The sequence below is a fragment of the Cimex lectularius genome, unplaced genomic scaffold (genome assembly GCF_000648675.2).
Source record: "Cimex lectularius strain Harlan isolate CLEC.00 unplaced genomic scaffold, Clec_2.1 scaffold69, whole genome shotgun sequence".
In the NCBI taxonomy this organism is placed as follows: domain Eukaryota; kingdom Metazoa; phylum Arthropoda; class Insecta; order Hemiptera; family Cimicidae; genus Cimex; species Cimex lectularius.
Window position 1 is genome coordinate 1,050,741 of NW_019392630.1, and position 21,580 is coordinate 1,072,320.

Sequence of the window (21,580 nt, forward strand, 5' to 3'; positions counted from 1 at the left end):
TATAGTATTTACATTTTTAGGTATTTTTTTATAACAATGGTTGTGTAATTTGATTTTCAAATCAATGATGACATATTATGCATCGGAAGCATCCGCCAGATTTTCCAGATTCGAAAAACATGTAATCCTGCAATAAGAAAACATGTATTCTTCCATTCACATTGAAATTTTTTACCAGTATGCTTTTATTTACCAGTATAATTCCACACACTAACAAAAGTGCTTTATGGATTGTGTTTGATCTACGGGGAAACGTAACTGTCAGCTTGTAATTCATTACGCTCGCATCCCAAGCTTGGCCAATCTGTCCCACCTGGTCACAGTTTTTATCTAAGATCTTTAAAATAACAATCGTACAATGGTAAATAATTCAATCGAGTATTGATAAAATATAAGATAAGGCACCTGAAACGTAGATTCTTTGAATATAGGACATATGCACTCTGCTGGACCCAGCACAATGAATATAAGATTGTCATCTGAATCTTTAATGAAGAGAGTCGTTTTAAAAGGTGTCCATTGTTGATGTATGCTTCCAATGAAGTTAAAATTTGAAATATATACCTTAATTCTCTGAAACAAATCATATATTGACAATATTTTTGTCCTAGGACTTCTGATTAGAAGGGTTGGTTGCATAAGGAAACAAATTTATGATTGGACATTTCAAGATAAAAATCATTTGAGATTTTCTCCTTTGGTCGCAAGGCGATGTACCTGTTTGATCCTTACCGATCGTCTTGGTCTACCTATACTTGCTGGTTTGGTTGTTAAAAGCATTTCAGCATTTTGCCATCTTCACTGTGTCAGTTACAGGCAACGCGTTTGACAGACCAACCCATTGAAGATAAGGAGACAGAGGTGATTAGTAAGGATCAAATTACGTTTCAAGAATATTAGTACATGTTACAATAATATGTCTTATTTTCATTATAATTAGTACTTCTTGCTTTCAAAATTTTAATTATATAATAAAAATATTAGGGATGAGCAATTGGTTAAAAAAAAGTTGATTCCTTTATGAGATTTTTTGGGTGGTCTGCAGAGTTACAAACAAAAATTTGGTCATTACTAATCATGTCTACCTCTCCTCACTGTGTTGGTCTGTTGAGGCTAGAGACCCTGTGGATAGGCAGACCAAAATGATCTGTAATGACAAAATTACTTAGTCCCTTGTTCAAGCTTTCAGAAAATATGCCCTTTCATCAACTGTAATTAATAATTTAAAAAGTTTACAATGGTGAGAATCTTTTAGCAATGTTAAAACAAATTAAACATTGAGATAATTTTGCACCAGCTCATCTACAGACAGATGATGTGGACGTATTTCATGAAAACGTAGTTTTCTTTCTAATTGCCTTGGTTTTAATATGACAGTTTTAGTTATGTTACCTGGAGCAAGCATCCACATGAACAGGATGTAAAAGCGAGCTGCTTTGTAAAATGAATAGCTTCTTCTTGCGACCTGTCGTACAGTGTGAACTTCAGTTTACGCCTCGATGAGCAAAACAGCCTTTGAAGCATTGTTGACTCTTCTATACCTCCGTATAGTATGTCGCCATTGCTCTTGATAAAATATCTATTTTCGGACTGCACAATCGTCAATACTGGAAGCCAATTGATTTAATAATTTATTTGTATTTATTGTCTAATCTGCCGCCGACTTACAGTCTTGGAGTTCGTAAGTTTGCTCTATTGTCACCTCATCGACATCAAACAACAATCTCAGTCCACTGAAAGGGCCAGAACTCTCGAGCGATCTGCCAACTACAATAAATGAAAATTTGATTATATGAATTTATTTAACATTTATTAAATTTTTTTACCTGTAGAAATGGGGAGATGTATCTGGTTGCTTGTGTCTTCTAGAAATAAAAGCATAATTGTGGTGACTGTATTGTTTAATTTGCGTTTAAAAAAACTGTTAATATCTTTTATCTTGCTGTTAAAATGAATTAATATTTTCCTAAATTATAAAAAATGTAATATTTGAATTTATTTTTAGACCCATTGCAATATATTCAATTTGTTAAAAATTTAAATTGCATACTTGATTGAAAATAGAGTTATTAATTAAATCAATTTTATTAATTTGTCTACCAGTTAACAAATAGGCATTATTAAATTAGAAGCAATGGCAGGTGTGTGTTTTTTGTTGAGATATCAAATGTTTACCTCGTGGCTGAGTGGTAATAATTGATCGCTGGTCAAATATTGGAATGTCCCCATCTGGCAGTAAAGCATATCGTTAATAAAATTACCTCGTAATAAATAAACATTGAACTTTAACTGACCGTCGAATGTAAAATCATCATCCAGGTGTGGCGGATTTAAAATGTTCATACCAGACATTATTAAACACTGTCTAACGTTATCTTTCTACCTGCACTTATCTTGGCTGTTATTATCTGAAAAATGATGACATCACATAGAGGATGGCATTAAATTGTCGCTCTAATTTATAAATTAATTTCGTGGCACTTATACCCACTTGCAAAATTTTGTTACAATAACAAGGGATATAATCCGAATCACTTTTGGTACAAACTATTCTTTTTGCAATAAACTTTATAGACTTTTATTATTGATATTTTGTTGTACAGTGCACAAAGTAATATACAAAAAGCTTAACAAAAATAAAATTCAATTAAAAATAAAATCAGCAAACAACTTATTTTTCAAAATAAGCATAAAAGTCATTCTTGAACCTGTTGTTATTATTAAATTAGTAATTTTGTTAAATTGTTTATTATTATTTATCCATATATGTATTTAATAGCCAAAATTGACCATATTAATTATATTCACTAATTTCGTGGTCCGCTTGACCAATTAATACATTACAATTAATTAAGGCATTAAAAATGGCAAAAAGGAGGGAAAATTCAAAAGGTGGGGTTGAGATGGGAAGTTGGTGTCCTAGTGGATCGAGGTCACGATAGCTCAGGTGGTAGAGCAGCGGCGTATCTAGCCGAAGATCGTGAGTTCGAATCCCGCTCGTGCCATTAACTTTTTTTCATCTCAACTAAAAACCTTAATTAATTGTAACATATTAATTATTTTAATTAATTCAATTAATTATGCTTTTTATATAATTAATTAATACAATATTTATTATTAATTCAATTAATTATAGTTTAATCTAAAGTTTTAGTTGAGATGAAAAAGCTAGTGTCACGAGCACGATTCGAACCTGCAACCTTTGGCTCAATATGCCGCTGCTCTAACCACTTGTGCTATCATGACTTCATTCCACTCGGACATCAACTCCTCATCTCAACCTTCAAACAATTTTCCCTCTTTTTGCCATATTTTCAAATTCAAAATGACAAACTATTCGTTGGATGTACTATTTCTAATTGAAAAAACATGGACCATGCCAAGATTCTAATCCAGGACTGCTTGTGTGGCAAATAGGATTCAGAAACCTTAATCATTCAGCTACCACAGTCGAACGGTAGAAATATTAGCCACAAGAGATGTATGGGGTTCTTTTCTTTTTCTTTCTCTACCTGGGGCTGCCACTGTACCGTTGTTTGCAGGGGCTTTGTACTAGTGGAGGTCGGCTATACCACTGACATGTACAAACTTTAATGCTTAATGACCAATAAGGTCGCAGACTTAAAAAAAATGAAATAAAATTTGGATAATTTTACTAATGGCCAGAGAAGAAATTAACCCTTGCCTCCAGTATTGCCTCCTAGGATTTATTTAATCTAAATGATTATTCTTTGTACTGAATCTTTTTTTAATGCAAATTTTACAATTTATATTTAAATATCAATAAATTATCAAAAAGAACTCGTTTTGATGTAAAATATTATTTACAGTGGTTAGTTTTTGAAACTAAATACTAATTTTAGCTTCCAGTTTAATACTTTTATTTTTCTCTTGTAAGTACCAATCATGTAATTTCAAGTCTTGAATAAAATTAATATTCTATCTTTTATTGATATTCACCAATTTGTAATGCTATAATAGTATGAATATATTATAACTACGAATTAATGTTAATGTACATGTTAAACCGGCACTGAACCTGACTGTACTCGCAGGTTTTTGATGTTTCTCAAATGCGTTTCAGCTTTACACCGTCTTCAGCGAGGAAGACTGACCAAGTAAGCTGGTATAACATGTCTTTACTGACTTGCAGGCCTACACCTTCAACTTTTTGCCTTAGACTTTCTTGAATATTTAACTTTTGTTTTGCACAAATTACTAATTACTTTACTAATACTAGAAATACATAATTATAAATTAATAAAAATTAATAAAATGGACACAAGATAGACAACTATTAGTGTAAATGTACTTATTTGTGTAATTGTTGGCAGGTTCTCAGTGGAATATCCAGTACCCTGAGACCCACCAAACTTAGCTTAGGCCGTAGTAAGTGTATGTATGTACATTGTACATGAGTTGCAGAGCCTTTTCACCACGTGTGGAAAGGACAATTAAGAATGAGTTCCAGAAGCTCAATTAAAGATTGCCAGGCCCTCCTACTGGAGAGCCAAATTTTATGAATCAAAAATGTGAGGTTGGTAGATTATTTGCTATTCACAATCATCCAGAATTTGATTGTAACTCTTCAAAAAGATTGCAAACTAGTTTCATGAATTGAATCACAAAATTTGCAATTGATGAATGATAGGAAAAAATGTTAAACAGCAACAGCAGTTATATAATTTCCATAGACAAGGATCCAGAGGCAATTTTTTTCATATTCTTGCAATTCTAATTTAATTTGTGGGGGTAGTCAGTGTGTTAGATGTAGCTTGTAGATCCAATAATTTTAGTTCACCCACTGAAATTTTATTCACGCTCTTTGCTTTCCACAATAAATAAATATGATGTTATTGAAATATTTTGGCACTGGCTGATATGTAATCATAAAGCCATTAAAAAAATAATTTATTTGGTCTGTGGGTTGATGATCCTGTAATTTGGTCGATCAATGGCCTGCCTATCCTTGCTGGGTTCATCTGTCGTGACATGAAATGACATTTTGGCATCTTCAATTTGTGTCTGCTTATAGTGATGTTAATGTGCTATTTTGAAAACTTCCTTTGAAATGCGACCTGATGGAATCCCAGTGATATTTGTCAAAGTTTGCTCCTCATCGATTGCTTTGCCTCTAACCACTATTTTTCAAAGTTGTATTAGGGAAGGCGTCTTCCCTGAAAAAATTGACATATTCTCATAAGGTATCTATGTATAAGAAAGGTAATTTTCACTTGATTGATAATTACAGCCTGTTTGCAAATTTTCTGCCAAGTTGTTGGATTCTATTCTTGCAGAGGCCCTATGCATGACTTTTCGATCACATTAATCATTAATCAACATGATTTCTTAAGAGGCACATCCTAGTACCAATTTCATTATTATGATTTTATAGTTAATTCCCTTGAAAATCGAATTAGTGTTCACGCTGTATGTATAGATTTGTCCAAAGCCTTCGATAGAGTTGACATTGATATTTTTCTGTTTAAGTTGAAAATTCTTGAAGTAGGTGATACTTTTTTTAGAAGAAAAATAACTTTATTCTGGGACTGGTGTCCCCTTAGAATAATTTACATGACTTCTATGAAGTCACATAATTTAAAAAAAAAAGGAAAAAAAAAGATAGATAGAAATCGTGGCACAATGTATGCCAGTAAGGCGGGCCAGAAGAGAAAATTACGAGATATATTAAACAAAGACAAAAATAATAAATGTTATCGTGAGGTCTCTGCTTGGAGGGAGAGGAGGTGATTATAAAGATGGGATTTAAATGAGGAAAAGGAGGCAGCGTGACGAATAGATAGGGGAAGGGAGTTCCAGAGTTTAGGGGCTCGGATCAGAAAGGATCTTTCGAAGGTATGGGTTGTATGTTGCGGAAGGATAAGGTCGATTGGGGATGAGCGGGTTTTACGGGTGTGATGTGAGGAGTTGAATTGGAGGGATTGGATGATATAAGGAGGACGACGAGTGTGGATGGACTGGAAAAGAAAGCAACCTAGGAAATACTGGGCACTTTGGAGGGAGATGAAGTATCCCTTGATACTTTGTTATCCTTCATCAAATCATTTGTATCTGGTTGCTCTTTCTCTGTTTTCATTAATAGCTCAGTATTGGATAAGATTTCAATATTTTCTGATGTACCACAGGGTTCTCACTCTGGGCCCATATTATTTCTTGTTTATTTCAATGAAATATTTGGAATATTCAAGGACTGTAAGTTTTCTTTATTAGTGGAATGTCCATGTCTTCAGCTCATGATTGTGTCAGTTTAAAGGGAACTGGACTGCTTCATTAATTGGTGTGAGCAGAATCGCTTTCCGTTGAATAGTAACAAATGCAATGTAATTAAATTTACTAAAAATAACTTACCTCGTGACTTCGATTGTTTTGATTATTTCGTTTGATGGGCAGAGATTGGAAGAGATTGACGCTATCTCTGACCTTGGTGTTGTTTTCAACAGAAAGGGCGATTTCAGTGACCATTTTAAACCAATTCGAGGTAAGGCGCTATACAATCTTGGTTTTAAATACTAGGTTTTCTGGAGATTTTAAAAATGTCTCGGCAGTTAAAATATTACATCAATCCCTCGTGCGTAGCCATCTGAAATATGCAAATGTGTGGTCCCCTTTCCATGTCGGCGAGATAAGCGCCTTAGAAAAAGTACAAAGGAAAGCAACCAGGATAACAGCCTTCAGATTTGGTCTTGCAGATCTGAATTACTTGGAAAGATTGAACCGGCTTGGTGTAGAGTCACTTAGCTCCTGCTGTATTTCTGCTGATCTCATTTGGGTTTGGAAATTGTGGAACGGGGCCCTTGATATCCAAAACATATTTATCACTATGTGTGCCTCAGTGCCTACTAAGGAACCATAAATTGTTCTTTGCCCCACATTGCAGAACAGAATATGGTCTAAACTCCCCTCTACCAAAGATAATAAGATTGCTGAATCATTATTCCAATGAAATAGATGTTTTTCATGACTCTTGCACTGTTATAGTTGCATACATGCCATGAATCCTTAAGTGTTTGTGTGTTATTGTTTAATTACTCAATTGTTTTCTTTTTGTTATTTGCTTTTATTTACTACTCCTCTTGTAGATTCACTCTGTTGGAGTTATAAATTAATAAATAAAATGTGTATAATAAGCCAACCCAGTGAGGACCAAAATAATTGGTAAGGACCAGATTATCTTCTTATCTTTGTTTTTGATCCATTAGACAAAATGTCTTCTGTCATTAACAGTGGATTTCAGGTTTATCCAAAAAAATAAAGATAAATATTTGTTTTAAACATTATCAATTTTATTAAGGAATTTTGAAAAGGGTTTGATAAAATACCAAAGAGCAATTTGATCATAATGCCATCTAAAATATATTAATTTATATATATATACTTCCACAAAAAACATTCATAACTTTTTGAAATATACGTATATATAAGTTTATTGGCCAACCAGCCTGTGTAATCACCAGTACAATAAAATTTCTAATAATAAACCATTAAACTCAGTTTTATAGAAACAATGCATCTTTGTGTTTGTATTAATAATTTACTCAGAACAACAAAACTACTATCATGATAAAACATTCTAAACTTAAACATAACTTTCGAAAAATATATGTATATATTTCATTTTTAAGGTTAGTAAAAAAAATTAAAGTATTGAAAGGAAATTCTGCATTCGTACCTCAATTTTTATTTTCAATCACAGTCCATCAATCAGTGAAAAGACCTCTTTAGTCAACTGAATTTTTAATCACATTTCCTTTCAATTAAATATGCTTTGACAATTTGGTTTTTTCCATATTTATTAGGCCAGACTTGCTGATTTCAAGAAAATGAAACAAGGTCTTTATCCTACAAAATGTATTGTCTATTTACTTTACAACAGTTAAGCTGCCCCACCCGTCGGAGGTGCAAATGAATTGAAGTGTCGCAAGTGGAAAAATTTGCAATTTTTTTTCCAAAAACGGGAAAGTGTCGATATTGTCCATAAAAAGTGAATGTAAAAATTTGTGCTGTTTGGAAATAAATTAATAGAGGGGAAGGTCTAAAGAAAGATGGCACTTTTGAAAGCCCCTTGTTCCAAATAATAGTTGTTTCAATTGAGTGATTTTGTTATTTTAATTTCTTTTTTTTTCTCTATATATAATTTTTCTTCAACATCAACTGTAATTTCTACAAAGCATATTTTAAATATTGAACAAGTGGTCGGCCTTATAACATCATAAAAACCTACAAGTATCTTTTCAAGTTGCTTTCTCTTTTGTTCTGCAATTATAATATGCTTCAATTGGTAGTTGTATATAGACTACATAAAATTATTTGTACACAACAAAGAATTAATAAGGGGATTCAATTTTATAGCTTGGCCAAATATAAGAGCTAATAAACTTTAGTTTATACTGACAAATATTGTATACTTTTTTCTAATTCAAGTTCCATTGTCTTTATCACAATTATATCTAGCTTAACATGTAAAATTGCATACCTAAATTCTATACTAGTAGAATTTGATATCACTTTTATATATCCTTTAGTCTTTCCACTATAAATTTTTTTCTAGTCTACTTATCTTATGTATTCTAGGTGTGCTCATGCCACTTGTAATTTTTTTCTTGTCTCCTTTTTATTTCATTTTATTACACGTATAATTTAATTGTTTTACCATTTGACTTGAAGAAGATACTCGTAGATAAAGATGAAAAGGTGAATACACCGAACAACAAACATCAAAATGTATATGTGAGCTTGTACATTTAGAAGGCAGGGCCTTGGGTAAGAGGTAAAATAAAGGAAATGCTTCTACAACGCTAACTGCCTCTGGTTAATCATTATTTTATCGCTGCAGAGTAGCTACTGCTAGAAATTGTGCCAAGCAGGGATTTGACCTCCATGAGCAGACGGTCCCACCACGGGCCCGTTTTGCTATGTAGAGTACTCTCTTCGATTGTTCTAGGCAGGCACTGTCGTCATCACACATTTCCTCTGCCTCGTTAGCAAACGCTTCGTCACATTCTCTGGGAGAAGACGCTCTTAGTTCTGGCCCCTGTAATGACGGGTGGTAATTAATTTACACCTTCGATTTAAAGATAAGGTTACTTACACATAGATAACACATTTGATGAATGTTGCACAATGGAAGGAACACTTCTTGCCTGTCTCCGGCCATAAAACAGATCTGACGGCATCTCATTTCCAGCTCCTGGAGGACTGGACAGTTATCTACTTCCTCAACAACTGAAAAAGTTTCAAAATTTCATTTGCATACATAAAAGGGTATAATTTTTTTCACAGTTATGATAATAATTAATCAAGCTAATCGGCAAAGTACCAATTATTATATTGTACAGCAGAAGCTGCAAAGATATCGCCAAAAAAGTTTATTTTGTTGCTGAATATTATTTTGTCTTGGCATGCAATAAATCAAAAAGCTATTAGTTTTCCCTACAAAAATACAATACCAACTATAGATTATTACGTGTAAATTAGTAAAGACATTTTAAATTAATACCCTTGGTCGAAATCGATGAGATGGATGGATGAATTCTAGGCTTTAGTTCATTGGAGATATCATGAGATTCTTTTTTTTCTAGTTTTCCCTGTGTAGATTCAGCCTTTTCTTTCTTTTCATACTTGCCTGTAGGCTGAGAATGGTGATTAGGTGATAATTTTGGCATTGGAACAGCGTGGGATGGTGGTGCATTTGTCTTTTGCATCGCAATGCTAGTCTTGAATTCATTGAGAGCTCTACGCATTTTTTCTAAGCTGTATGCTGCCGCCAACTGGGCCATCACTTTGTCTTTGACTTCTTGAATTTCCTTACTGTCCCTCATTCCTTCATGAGCGCCGGTGTATTTGATGGCTTCATCTACAATCAAATCTTCCATGGCTCGCATTTTGCTGTCCATATCATCGGGCCGTTTCTTCTTACTGTAAGGGTTCATGTATGGCTTTGAGTACTGATCGACCATCCAGTCCATTGACTTTTTTTTTCTGTCATAGCCAAAATAGTCAGACCAGTTGATAGACTTTTTCTTGATTTCTACAGGTTTCGCCACACTAGCTTCAATCGTTTGTTCTTTTTGCCCTGGAGTCGTATGAGGCTGTTGAGTCGTGTTTGTTTCACTCTTATTATTGGAATCATCAAAGATATTATTAAGCTCAGCAGACACCTTAGGGTCGGTCTTTTTGTCACTTTTCTTTTTCCTTTCAAGGGGTTCTGAATAAGTCGAAGGAGAACGTTTGGTGAACCGTTTCTGGCCTTTGTAAGGATACCTCTCATCGAACAATGTGTCAGGATAGCGTTTATGGTGGTTAGAAAATTTAGACCTTTTGTTCCAACCGAAAGGGGAGTTGAAAAAGTCATATCCATTGTCGTAACTTCCTCCATACTGTCTTTTCCTATCTTCTTTATTGGCCAAGTACTCAAGGATTTCTGAAACGTCGGCTTCGGATATTTCCTCAGGGTCTTCTTCACCTTTGTACTTCTCCCAGACTTGATTTAGGACTGAAAGATAATCATTATTGTCGTCATTGCTGTATCTGTCATCAACATTTAAACCGCCATAGTTTCTGACTAGTGAGTGTGCATTCTGTATCCTTGTTTTATCGCGTTCCCTGAAAGGTGAGGGCATCACCGGGGCATCGTCCTCTTCAAACAGTCTTTGAATACCTTCTGGATCTCGCTCACGGAACACTGATGACCTCTTGAATTGAGAAGGAAACCTAAAAACATTCATTATTAGTAATAATTTATAAAAATCATAAAACATAAATATATAAAAAGTAAATTAGTTTAAAAAATATTGTTTATGATGAATTTCATAAAAGAACACAGATTAAAAATTTACCTTTCTCGTAATCCTCCCTCTTCAAGATAATGCATTAGCAATTTTTCTAATGCTTTGTTGTCGTCTTGTTCTTCATGAACCCCTAATTCTGGATAAGGCAGGGCTACGGGCTCAAACATTCTGACTGAGTTTGGAGATAACGATTTCTGATAGCCGTACCCAATGTCCTCAGGCTGTCCATCTAAAAAGACACAATTTTATAATTTAGATATCGATCATAAAATATTAATTAATACGAACCGTAAATATACGGCTGAGAATAGAAAACTGAGTGCGGCTGAGATATGTCCCTTTGTCGCCTTTGCACTGCATCAAGAGCTTGTCTCAATGAATCATCTGCTAATGTAGTGGCAATAATAGCCACAGTAATAACTCCTACAAACATCTATAAAAATAAATAAATAAAAGAAAATAGGACGATATATCCATGAAATAACGTAAACCCCCCCCCCATTGGAAAAAGATACGGCGTGAAATATATACAGTGCCTGAAATTCACAAGGGTAAAAATGGTTTAGTATAACACGAACCCCGTGTTTATGCACCATGAACTTTTTTTAATAGAAAGTCGATCAACCAAAACGGGTTATGTTCCGTCTTAAAACTCATCGCCTAATTTTACTGCCGGGTGGCCTAGCAGCTAAACTTATTTTAGGCAATAATCCAGTGGCTCGTAAGAAGGCGAACAGCTTGTCTATAATCGAGGGTTTGTCCTTAAGAATGTGACAGTTGTCTGTCCAGGCGGTGTTGTCTTCTGTGGCCTGGTCGTATTTAACACAATCCCCGATTACGTGTCTTACTGTTACAACTCCAAACATGTTTCGAAAATTCAATTCTCCAGCTATCATCGGTGAGCCTACAGTGCCCTATTCTCAGCCGAGTCAATATGGTTTCTTTCTGTTTTATTGCCCGGCAAGAAGAGTTCCACAGAACAACACACGGCATTATTTCCCTGAGTTTATTGTTATTTATTTCTGTCCATGCTTTTTTCCAAGTGTCTTTTTTCTAATGTATTTTACTAACCATCAACTTTAACCTCTATTTAGCAGTTATTTTTAGTATTTAGACCTCTACCTGTCGAAGCGGACTTAATTGATTGAAAATCGTTCGAAAAAAGGAGGAGGAATGGTGAACTTCTCCCTGTATTCCTCAGGAATGCAATATTGAATGGAACGGAAATAGCTGTCGCCTTCAATAAAATGTTCATGTTAATGGCGTGTTTTAAGCGTACTGAAGGAATCCGCTTTATCATGGGCGATATTATTGGTTTCTATCTGTTTTAACATATAGACATAATTACGTATATTTTTTTATCTTATTTTTAAATTAGGGGTAATCCAAGAACACATGGTTTTTATAAAGGTTAATTTATTCACATTTTTTCTTTCAGCGTTTCGGCCTATTTTTTTCTTTATCTGCCCATCATCAGGAAACCTCCAGCAGTCTCTCCTGCTATCCTATTGCGTTTTTTTTTCGCAAGGAAGCTATTCAATTGTCTCTCCTCAAAGGGGTTATAAAAAGTAAGTGAAAACTTAAAATGCGACTGTCCCGGCCAACTGGCCAAAGAAGGTCTATCTACAAAAATATAAAGAAAATAGAAATAATTGTTAAATGGGTGAGTTTTCTTCCACCTGAAAGAAAGAACGCATGGCTACCGTTTCGTCTCAGTTCTATTTTTGTAGTTAGTCAATACGGTTAGTGTGGGTGAAATTTTAATCGATACACGGATAATCATGCAAAACCGGTTATGTGCCGTTTTTCATATAAATAGTCAAAAACTCAAGGGGTGAATTTAAATTTCACATGCCAAACTTCACGCGCGCGCGCGAACTGGCTTCAGTCTTAGGAAAGACCTAATAAAGTGTTTCGTTTTTCCATCGATTAATTATTTAATATCGGGTAAATAAATCTTTTGCCTTCAATTTTCAACAGTTTGAATTTTATTTAATTACCATTACATGTGGACGGAAAAGACCTTGAGTTCAGAGTGCATTTGGCTTGTCTGAACAACAAGCTGTTGTAAAGATGCCAAAATGGATTGATGAACACAGGATTTGCATATAAAATAATAGAAAGCTATGTCATATAAAGTCGGACAACAGAGTGCCACTGGACTCGCTGAAAAATATCCGCAAACTTGAATAATCGAAGATGCAAGAAATAAAAATTCTGGCAAAACTTCTGTAATGCATGGGTTAAGGAACTCCAAGGATTGGAAGGCTCCAAGGAAGCGGACATCTTAGAAGTTGCGTACTATAAAGTTTCAAAATTTACATAGAGCCTAGCCTACATTTACTTTGTACTACTTCAACACAACTTGGGAGGAAGTGATGTATTGGAGCACAGATCAAAATGTTCTGTCCCGAGTTTTGGTCAAAGATCGAAGCAAAGGATCTGCCGCTCTGTCTCAACATGACATTCTGACTGGATGATGATGATGAACGCTTCATTTATCAATCATACAAGATTTGGCCTCAAGGATCATTCTTTCATCAAATGTGAAATACAATTGTTACTAAGTTTACTCTACTTCTAATTTATTGAACGTTAATTATTTCGAATAACCTGATTTTTGTGGTCAATATGTTACATATATTCGTTTTACATTGAACCACATATGTATTTACTTCAAATTGCCTATTGAAATAAATATTCTACTTTACAGAATAATTGAGCAATTAAAAGTAAATGACAAATAAAATAAGTAAACTAATATACTTTTTCAGTACAATTCAGTATAAATCATGAATTATAAATTGGACATGGTTCGTACAGAGGCTATCTGCAAAGAATTGACAAAATTCGATCTCAAATTGTGTTTTTGACATCACTGCTAAAGACATCAAGCACACTCAGTACATGTCCTGTGTTCTAAGCACGGGGAAATTGACTATTTGGCTATATATATATATAATTATTTTGATTAATTGATATCAGCCTGTAATATTATATTTTTACTAAAAATTATTAACTTTCGGTTCAGTATCTAAATTATCTTGGTTTATTTGAGCATGTTCAAGTTTTATTATTCAGTCAATATTAAATAATTATATCATCAAGTTTTCAAATTTTAAACCTGTAATTTGAAATTTTGTTTAATCCGCAGAAACTATTGTGCTTAAAAAAATGTCAACAAAACGTTTTTTTCCTTTTACGCTTTATTTTCTGAGCTTTTCCATTTCAATCGTGTGACAATTTGCGCCACATCGAAAGTTCCATGTCAACACGGGTTATCCATTTGATCCCTGCTAGAAATCCAGGGATAATCGTGTCCGATAATGTGTATACTTACGTTTACAAATAGCTCAATCAACAGCTCAACGTCTGAACGATTTCTTATCGTAAACAAACGGATTTCGATAGAAATAAAATCGGATGTCCGAAGAACTGGTCACTTTTTACGAGCTACCGTTCTACAATTGGTTTTTCAAAAGTTTTTTTAAAAACATTACACATTTTAACTATTTCATAGGTTTATCATAATTTTCGAGTGATAAACCAGATGAACAATATTAAAGTTTAAGTAAATGTAAAAATATAAAGATAAAAGTATTAAGTGTTATCCTAGCATAACAGATAAGAAAGATAACGAATTAATCTCGTACTTTATTAAGCTTTTTAGAGACTTATTAGTTTTTCGTTGAAAAGTTTTTTTTTATGTGTTAAATATTTAGAGGGTGTTTTCTTGTTGTACTTATTTATTTTAGGATGAAAAGTACACAATATTAGGGAAAATTATTAAATAAATTTCTTTTAATCTCAGGTCTTGGTTGAGATGAAAAGTTAGTGTGGCGAGCGGGATTCGAACCCACGACCTTCGGCTAAACATGTATGGATTATTGAATAAAGCGATTTATTGTATGCTTTATGCATTTGTCCATTTGATAACGCACCTTCGTCAAAGCCCCCCTTTCCAATGATCAAATCAAATTATAACATGGAGTTAGACTCATTTAAAACATATCTACGCTATATAACAGAATTTGAAATAATCCCCCTTGCAAATGACCGTTCCTTGCATGTGGATGAAAACGAAAATGAAAACATGGGCCACGCATTTTAAAACGCTGATAAGGCATAAAATACATTGTCCCAAATACCTAAATGGAATGCCACCCCTAACAGTTATAACTAAAAGACTGCTTTAATGTACAAACAATCCAAAACAAACTCTGAAAAATTATATCCTGTGTGCCATGATTTGTACGTAATACTCCCATTCCAAGAGGCCTATGACAACACTCTTATGAGATAAACGGCACCGTATTGACCACCACGCGATGCCAGAAAGCTAGAAGTATTTGCCCACGAGACTCAATAAATAATTAGACTCAAAAGGTGAAGCATTCAGGATATCTTAAGCATTCATAAAACAAGGATATCTTCTGTTGGTGCAAAGGTTGAGATTTCTACTCCAGGGAAAGGAAAATCCCAAGTCTGAACGATACACAAAGTTTTGGATCTGGTAAAAACCCTTAAGTTTGTTTTTATATATTTTTTTATTGGTACCGTATACAGTAAGTATATATTGTAAATGTGATCAAAGTACTTTTTTCACACGGTCACAGCACTAAAAGTAATGCTAGCACTACACTCGGAGTACATCTGAGAAAACAACCAATGCTGACACTCAGAGTGAGGCGGATGTGGTGGATTCTCGGGATGAGAATGTGCAATGAGGAGTTGAGCAGTAGCGTTAGGTTATATCGAGATGTTGGTGTGAAAGGTTGGTGTTTGATGTATAGTATACAGTTTAGTGTATAGGTTATTTATAGGTTGGTGACGAAGTAAGGAGCTTTGACAGTTTGTCTGAGCATCTTTGGTTGGAAGGATTGGATGCGCTGGATGCTAGATGGGTTGGTACCCCAAAGTTGCAGTAAAGTCTTGCATCAGGTTAGTTTAGTGTTGACGGTCAACATGTCTTCTGTTAAATTGCTCAAAAGGCTTGTGTGGTCCAAGACCACGTCGGTCTGCTGTCTAGGTATAGACCTAAGTATTGGACTTGAATGGAGTCGCTATCTCTTGGTGTTGACGTACAGTGGAAAGCGACCGCTGCTTCAGAGTGCTATGAGGCAATGAGTTCTCAGAAATAAGCCCGATACAAGCCGGCATCCCACAAGGGAGCATTCTTGCTCCCATTCTTTATATCATCTGGTGACCTACCTGCAAACCCCAATACCATCATCACGACCTACGCTGTCGATACCGTAATTTTTTCCTATAACTCGATCCTATCTGAACGACCTCCAACATCCAAGAACACCTTTAACTTTTCGAAGACTAGTGCAAAAAATTGGGATGACAGGACAAGAATTATAAATAAATTTGATGATTATATATTGTACCGGCTCTTGGTAGCTTTTGCATTTATGTAAACAATAGAATTAAATTTGAAATACTTTCTGCTATTTAACAAATGATTTTTGGAAAATTAAATCCAGAAGGGAAAAATCTTTTCGAACAAAAAAGGTTTTTGTTGTTCAAACATCAGTGTGAGCCCTTCCAATTAATAAACCCTGTTAGCACGCCGGGGATCGAGTTGGGCCTTGTCAAATTGTTAAATGGCGCTGAAACGCGTCAATATTTGACTAAACTTTGATGTGCTGAATTTTTGACGCGGCCACTCAAATCCTGAGTTGAATTTTTTTATACTCCCACTGTGCTCTTTAGTGCCCTTGGAAGGCGAAAAAATTTACTTATTTTATTATTTTTTGACTAGGTTTATTTTATCTATAATATATAAATCGTGAGATTTCCTGTGGTCTTCGGTGTGATGAACTTGCAATTAATTTGGCCTGCCTATCCTTCTACTTTTGGAATGTCAGATGCGATTCGTCTTCTCGCCATGTTATGCGAACACAGACAAGATCTACGACAGACACCGACACGCCCTGTACCTTATTCCAGTTCACAAAAGAGTCACGGCTTAACAAAACGCACTGACACACTGAAGATGACGCAATCGAAACGCATCTGAAAGATCAATCCAGCGAGGATGGGCAGACCAGAATGATCGGTAATTACCAAATTATAATATTTAAGGTTAAATTTTAAATTTATGACGAAACGAATTGCAAAAAAGATTATAGACATTAAAATTGGCAAAACTTAAACAAAATATGAATTAGGCAAATTTCAGAATGGTTTACATTATTTTTATATTGCAGGATAATGTAACTTATAAAATTTCTTCCTCGTATGGAAAAACTACTATTTCTTGTTAGTTTCAAATAAAAACCCTGTTCTTTTATATGCATATTTCAAACGTTATAGCGTTAAAATTTAATCAAATTTCAGTCATTTCTCACCCAAGAATTATCAAATTTATCATTATATTTATTATTGGTAGCCCACCATGGGAAAAAAAACCCCCCAAAAAACAGACTTTTTCCATACGCTTTCATCCAAACATACTAAGACCTTTTCCTACCTATGATTTTTTACAGTAGGACAACGTTGATCATAAATAAACATGAGTTAACCTATTTGTTACTTTAATTCGCCTTCTGTTGGCATTTATTTTCAGAGCGTGGTTGTTTGTGTCGGGCTTCTTCAGTAATGAAATTTCAGTAATTGCCAGCAACGTTGCTAGTTCATGAAGAAAGAACGACATCAAAGGGGCCACTGGTCTAAATTTATTTGACAACAAACTTCAGTACATGGTTTTTCTTATATTGTCCAATTAAATATTGGATTGTCTGACGAATACTTCGTAAAATAAAACAATTAAGTATGAAATTAATAACCTTGTCTTGGACTTTGTATGTCCAGATTAACACTCGAATTAACAAATTGATTCCAATGTAGCGTTCACGTCAATATAAAAAGTTCTGATATTGTATTGTACGATTAAATGAATTTTCCTTCCGAAAACATTACGCCTGGTCGATTGCAAAACTTCTGGAAAACCTTGGAGAAAAATCCTGAATATACGGAATTCTCAGTGAGTGACAGAACAAATGAAATTCTTCGCGTAACTTGAAGACAGAATATTTCATTTTACCTCGACGTGTAATTCACGTTGTATTTCGTGCATAAAATGATAAAAGGAAATACGACAGTAGCATGTTAATATTGTATGAAAAGATACAGAAAAATTAATATTAACTTTGTGAAAAAGTTTCGCATTTGATATTACAAATCCGAAATAAATTCACCATCAATTTTTATTCTCTGAATAAATTTTATTTGACTATTTACATTTTTCCCCAGACCTATAATAAAATATGCATAAAAGTGAGTTACTGCTTTGGCATAAAGAATGTTGGAAAATAAGTCAGATGTTTATCATTATATATTTAGGAAATATAGTTTCCAGCTTGATCTTCTGTTATGCCAATTTATTCTTGTTTCGTCTGTCAGTTGCATTTTGGCTTCCCGCGATCTTCAGTGGTTGGCCTGCTGGTACTTTTTATAGTTTATGAAAAATGAATATCTGCGATTCCGTGTAAATTGAAGAACTTGTCGGTGTCTGTGTTAGATAATGTGATGTGTTCCGTGAAAATGTAGAGAAGAAAACGCACAGACCAAAATGATCAAAAACGACCAAAACGAAATTGATCCAGTGGGAATCTCACTAATCAAATTTGATAAATTATTCGGGTTAGATCATTTTGGTCTGGCTATCATCTAGGTTTTTGGACTATCAGATCCCTCTCTCGCCATCTTCAGTGGTCGATTTGTATATCATTTATGTACATATTGTATCTTGAAGCCTGTATAAAGTGGTGGGCGTGTCGATGTCTGTGTTCGTGTGTGTCTGTGTGTGTCGGTGTGATGTGTTTCGTGAAAATGTCGAGAAGAGGAAAACGCAGACAGACCAAAATGATCGAAAACGACCAAAGCGAAATTGATCTAGTGGAAATCTCACTAATCAAATTTGATACTTTATTATGGTCAGATCATTTTGGTCTGGCTATCCTCACTTCTTTGATCTATCATAAGTGTCTCTCGCCATCTTCAGTGGTGGATCTGTACGTTAATTTTGTACATATTGTATTTTATGATAATGTTCGAAAATGACCAAAACGAAATTGATTCCAGTGGAAATTTCACAAATCAAATTTCGTAACTCATTCCAGTCCGATCATTATTTTCTGGCTGGCTTCACTATTTTGGTTTATCATACGCGTTTCTCGCCAACTTCAGTGGTGGATCTGTACGTTATTTTTGTACATATTGTATTTTACGAAGTTGTAGAATAAAGAGAAGGGCGTGTCGGTGTCTTTGATCTTGCAGGTTTTGGATTCGATCGGCTTACTGGTCGTACTTGATTCCATTAAAAGAAACTTTAAAATAGATTTTAAATCTTACTATCTGCAAAATTAGAGACATTCTGATGATGTTCGGTTTTCTAAATATGGCGAAAAGCAGAAACGCGTCTGTCAGACAAAATCAGGGAAAAAAGACAGACCAAGATTATATTTCAATAAAACTAAAAGTGACTGGTCACATAATTTTGTACAAAAATGCCGAGAATAGCATTTTTCATTAAGGAAAATTCAATATTCTTGAACTACTAATAAAATAAGTTGTGTTTTTGATAATACTCAGATAGAATTTTTGTTATTGTATGGATATTTCGTGTTTTCGGACGACAGCTAAACTTGACCGATTCTTTTTTAAGTTGAAGCCATGTTTCATCCATAAAATCCTTTTATTGTACCCTGCTAAAGAGATGATCCTTTCATAGTTGGCAAATATTTTGACCTTGAAAATTTAACGATCCCGAGGGGATGGCCTTTTTAGTAAACAACGTTATTAAATCGAGCAGCACCGCCTTATCTTTCGACTTGATCGAAGCGTAACACAGTCAGTTGACTGAAATACACAGACATTATTTGCATTTAGATAATTTATTTTTGAGTTCTGAAGTCGAAAAGGCTGTTTTATCGAGATGAAAAATGAAAAACTGAGAGTTGAGGGTACCTTACCTTAGCACATGTAGGAGCAAGCTATACTAAACCAGCGGAACGCTCTTCTTTAATCAATATACAGGGACCGTTTTGCCCCCTGCCGTTGGCCGGCCGAACTTGCTGGATCCATACAAGTCCCTTTCTGAGCATGTGGAGCTTTTTCCCGGCAAATTGGCCAAAATCGCGAAAAGCCATCGCCCACGTTCCGATAGCCGGAGAGGGCCGCACGGCTTCGCTCTGCTACGCGGCGGGCCCTACGTAGATGCCTTGTCTTCCCGCTGCGTTTGTTTGCTGTTCTGTTTCCAAGGCAGCTATGTCAAGCCTCGGATCAGAACTGCACCTGTTTCTCTTTGTTCGTTTCATCATATTAAACTTTAAAACTCAAAAACAAAACATGTTCAGACAGAAACCTATATAAAGCTGGAAAAGGTAATTTCCTTCTACATATTATACAACCACTTTTAAACTCAATGGCATCATTTTTAATTATGTAGTTTCACAGATATTCATTGTGGTGAGTTTCTCCCTATGCAATTTTATCCATTTTTAATAAAATTTGACTTGTGTGTGACCCTTGAGCTGATGAATTTGGGTCTACCCATCTTTGATGTTTTGGTCTGTCAAACGAATTTCGGTTCCTCGCCATCTTCAGTAATGGATCTGTGATAAATGTTTTAGTCTTTTATAATCTATAATTGTTTCTTTTATATTAGTAGTAGGTACATATACGATTCACAGAAATGTCTCTAAAACAGGATAATGCTCTGGATAAACCTATACTCAAAACAATAAAATTAAAATAAATTTTCCATTCGCTACCAGTATAAGAAATTGTGAGATTTATAGGGTTATGAACCTATAGTTTTTTCAAATTAATTTAATACCTTAATAACATAAGTAGAACTATCATTTAAGCTGTACTTTGTTCGTTTATAATCATTTTGGTCTGCCTGTTCTCACTATTTTTCGTCCAAAACCTGGAATGAACTTTACTGAAAATGGCAAAAAGCCGAAACGCGTCTGTTATACAATTACAATATGCCTTTTCTCTTAAAAGCTGTGTAATAAATAAAACCCTTAACTGTCATAAATCAAACAACCTTTTCAGATGCTGAAGATAGCTTTAAAATATATTTTCATTTATAGCTTGGTCCCTTCCGATCATCCTAATCCGTTTATCCAAGCTCATTTGGTCCAGAACCAAGAATATCTTTCACTGAGGATGGTGAGGTGCTGAACCTTGTCTAAAGGTCAACAACAATTTCGCGTAGTTTCGTAACAAACTCCAAAACACTCTAATTGTTTAACTAATTTAAAGTAACCACATTTTAAATGTTGACCGCGAAAAAACTGGTTCGCCTATTTTCTCAGTTTCAGTATGCAAAACCTAGAGTACCATATGTTTAAGTCGGCGAAATGCAAAAATTCATGTAAACGACGTCATGTTTCACATTGTACCATAAAAAATATATTATCATTGTGAACCTGATGAACCTGTAGTTGGGTCGTTTCCGGATCATCCTGGTTCACCTAAAGTCGTTCTTTTTGATGCAGAATACCGCATCCTGAAAACGGCAATGAACTAACTTAACTAAATTGGTCTGCGGGACGGTGAACTCACATTGAACTCTCGACATCTTCAGTGAGGAACTCCTGTTGAACTCCAGTTCCTCGCCCCACATGGCGCAATGCCGAAACGCATTTGAATAACTTAAACAAAAAACCCCAGAGTGGAGACAAACCCAGTAAGTGGCCGTGTGCCGCTTCAAAGTAACTTAAGCTAAACTATATTTTTAGCTATAGTTTGGT

General features: G+C 34.7%; 3 protein-coding genes across 5 annotated transcripts in view; 1 reads left to right on the plus strand and 2 right to left on the minus strand.

Annotated features, from left to right (window-relative positions):
• Positions 1-34: 34 nt before the first annotated feature.
• On the minus strand, positions 35-6,455 carry LOC106670398 (phospholipid scramblase family member 5-like). Its single transcript, XM_014400697.2, has 9 exons — positions 6,370-6,455; positions 2,295-2,408; positions 2,176-2,229; positions 1,827-1,865; positions 1,669-1,767; positions 1,393-1,607; positions 406-573; positions 194-337; positions 35-127 (listed from the first exon to the last, which is right to left on the minus strand). The coding sequence occupies exons 2-9, from the start codon at positions 2,350-2,352 to the stop codon at positions 62-64; spliced, it is 843 nt and encodes a 280-aa protein (XP_014256183.1). The 5' UTR covers positions 2,353-2,408; positions 6,370-6,455; the 3' UTR covers positions 35-61.
• Positions 6,372-21,580, plus strand: part of LOC106670384 (centrosomal protein of 19 kDa-like) — a 23,338-nt gene continuing 8,129 nt past the window's right edge. For 2 of the 3 annotated variants that reach the window (XR_002910241.1, XM_024226615.1), the window contains exon 1: positions 6,372-6,499. Coding sequence is in view for 1 of the 3 variants with exons in the window: in XM_024226615.1 (XP_024082383.1) it covers positions 6,404-6,499 (96 nt within the window). In the remaining 2 variants the exon portion in view is untranslated. Of the gene's footprint in view, positions 6,500-20,103; positions 20,201-21,580 lie in introns of those variants that run through there. The other variant, XM_014400669.2, reaches the window with a different exon arrangement.
• LOC106670383 lies at positions 8,570-19,894 on the minus strand. Its single transcript, XM_014400664.2, has 6 exons — positions 19,790-19,894; positions 11,097-11,241; positions 10,857-11,037; positions 9,518-10,731; positions 9,110-9,243; positions 8,570-9,052 (listed from the first exon to the last, which is right to left on the minus strand). Exons 2-6 carry the CDS (start codon positions 11,239-11,241, stop codon positions 8,843-8,845), a joined length of 1,884 nt encoding a protein of 627 aa, XP_014256150.1. The 5' UTR covers positions 19,790-19,894; the 3' UTR covers positions 8,570-8,842.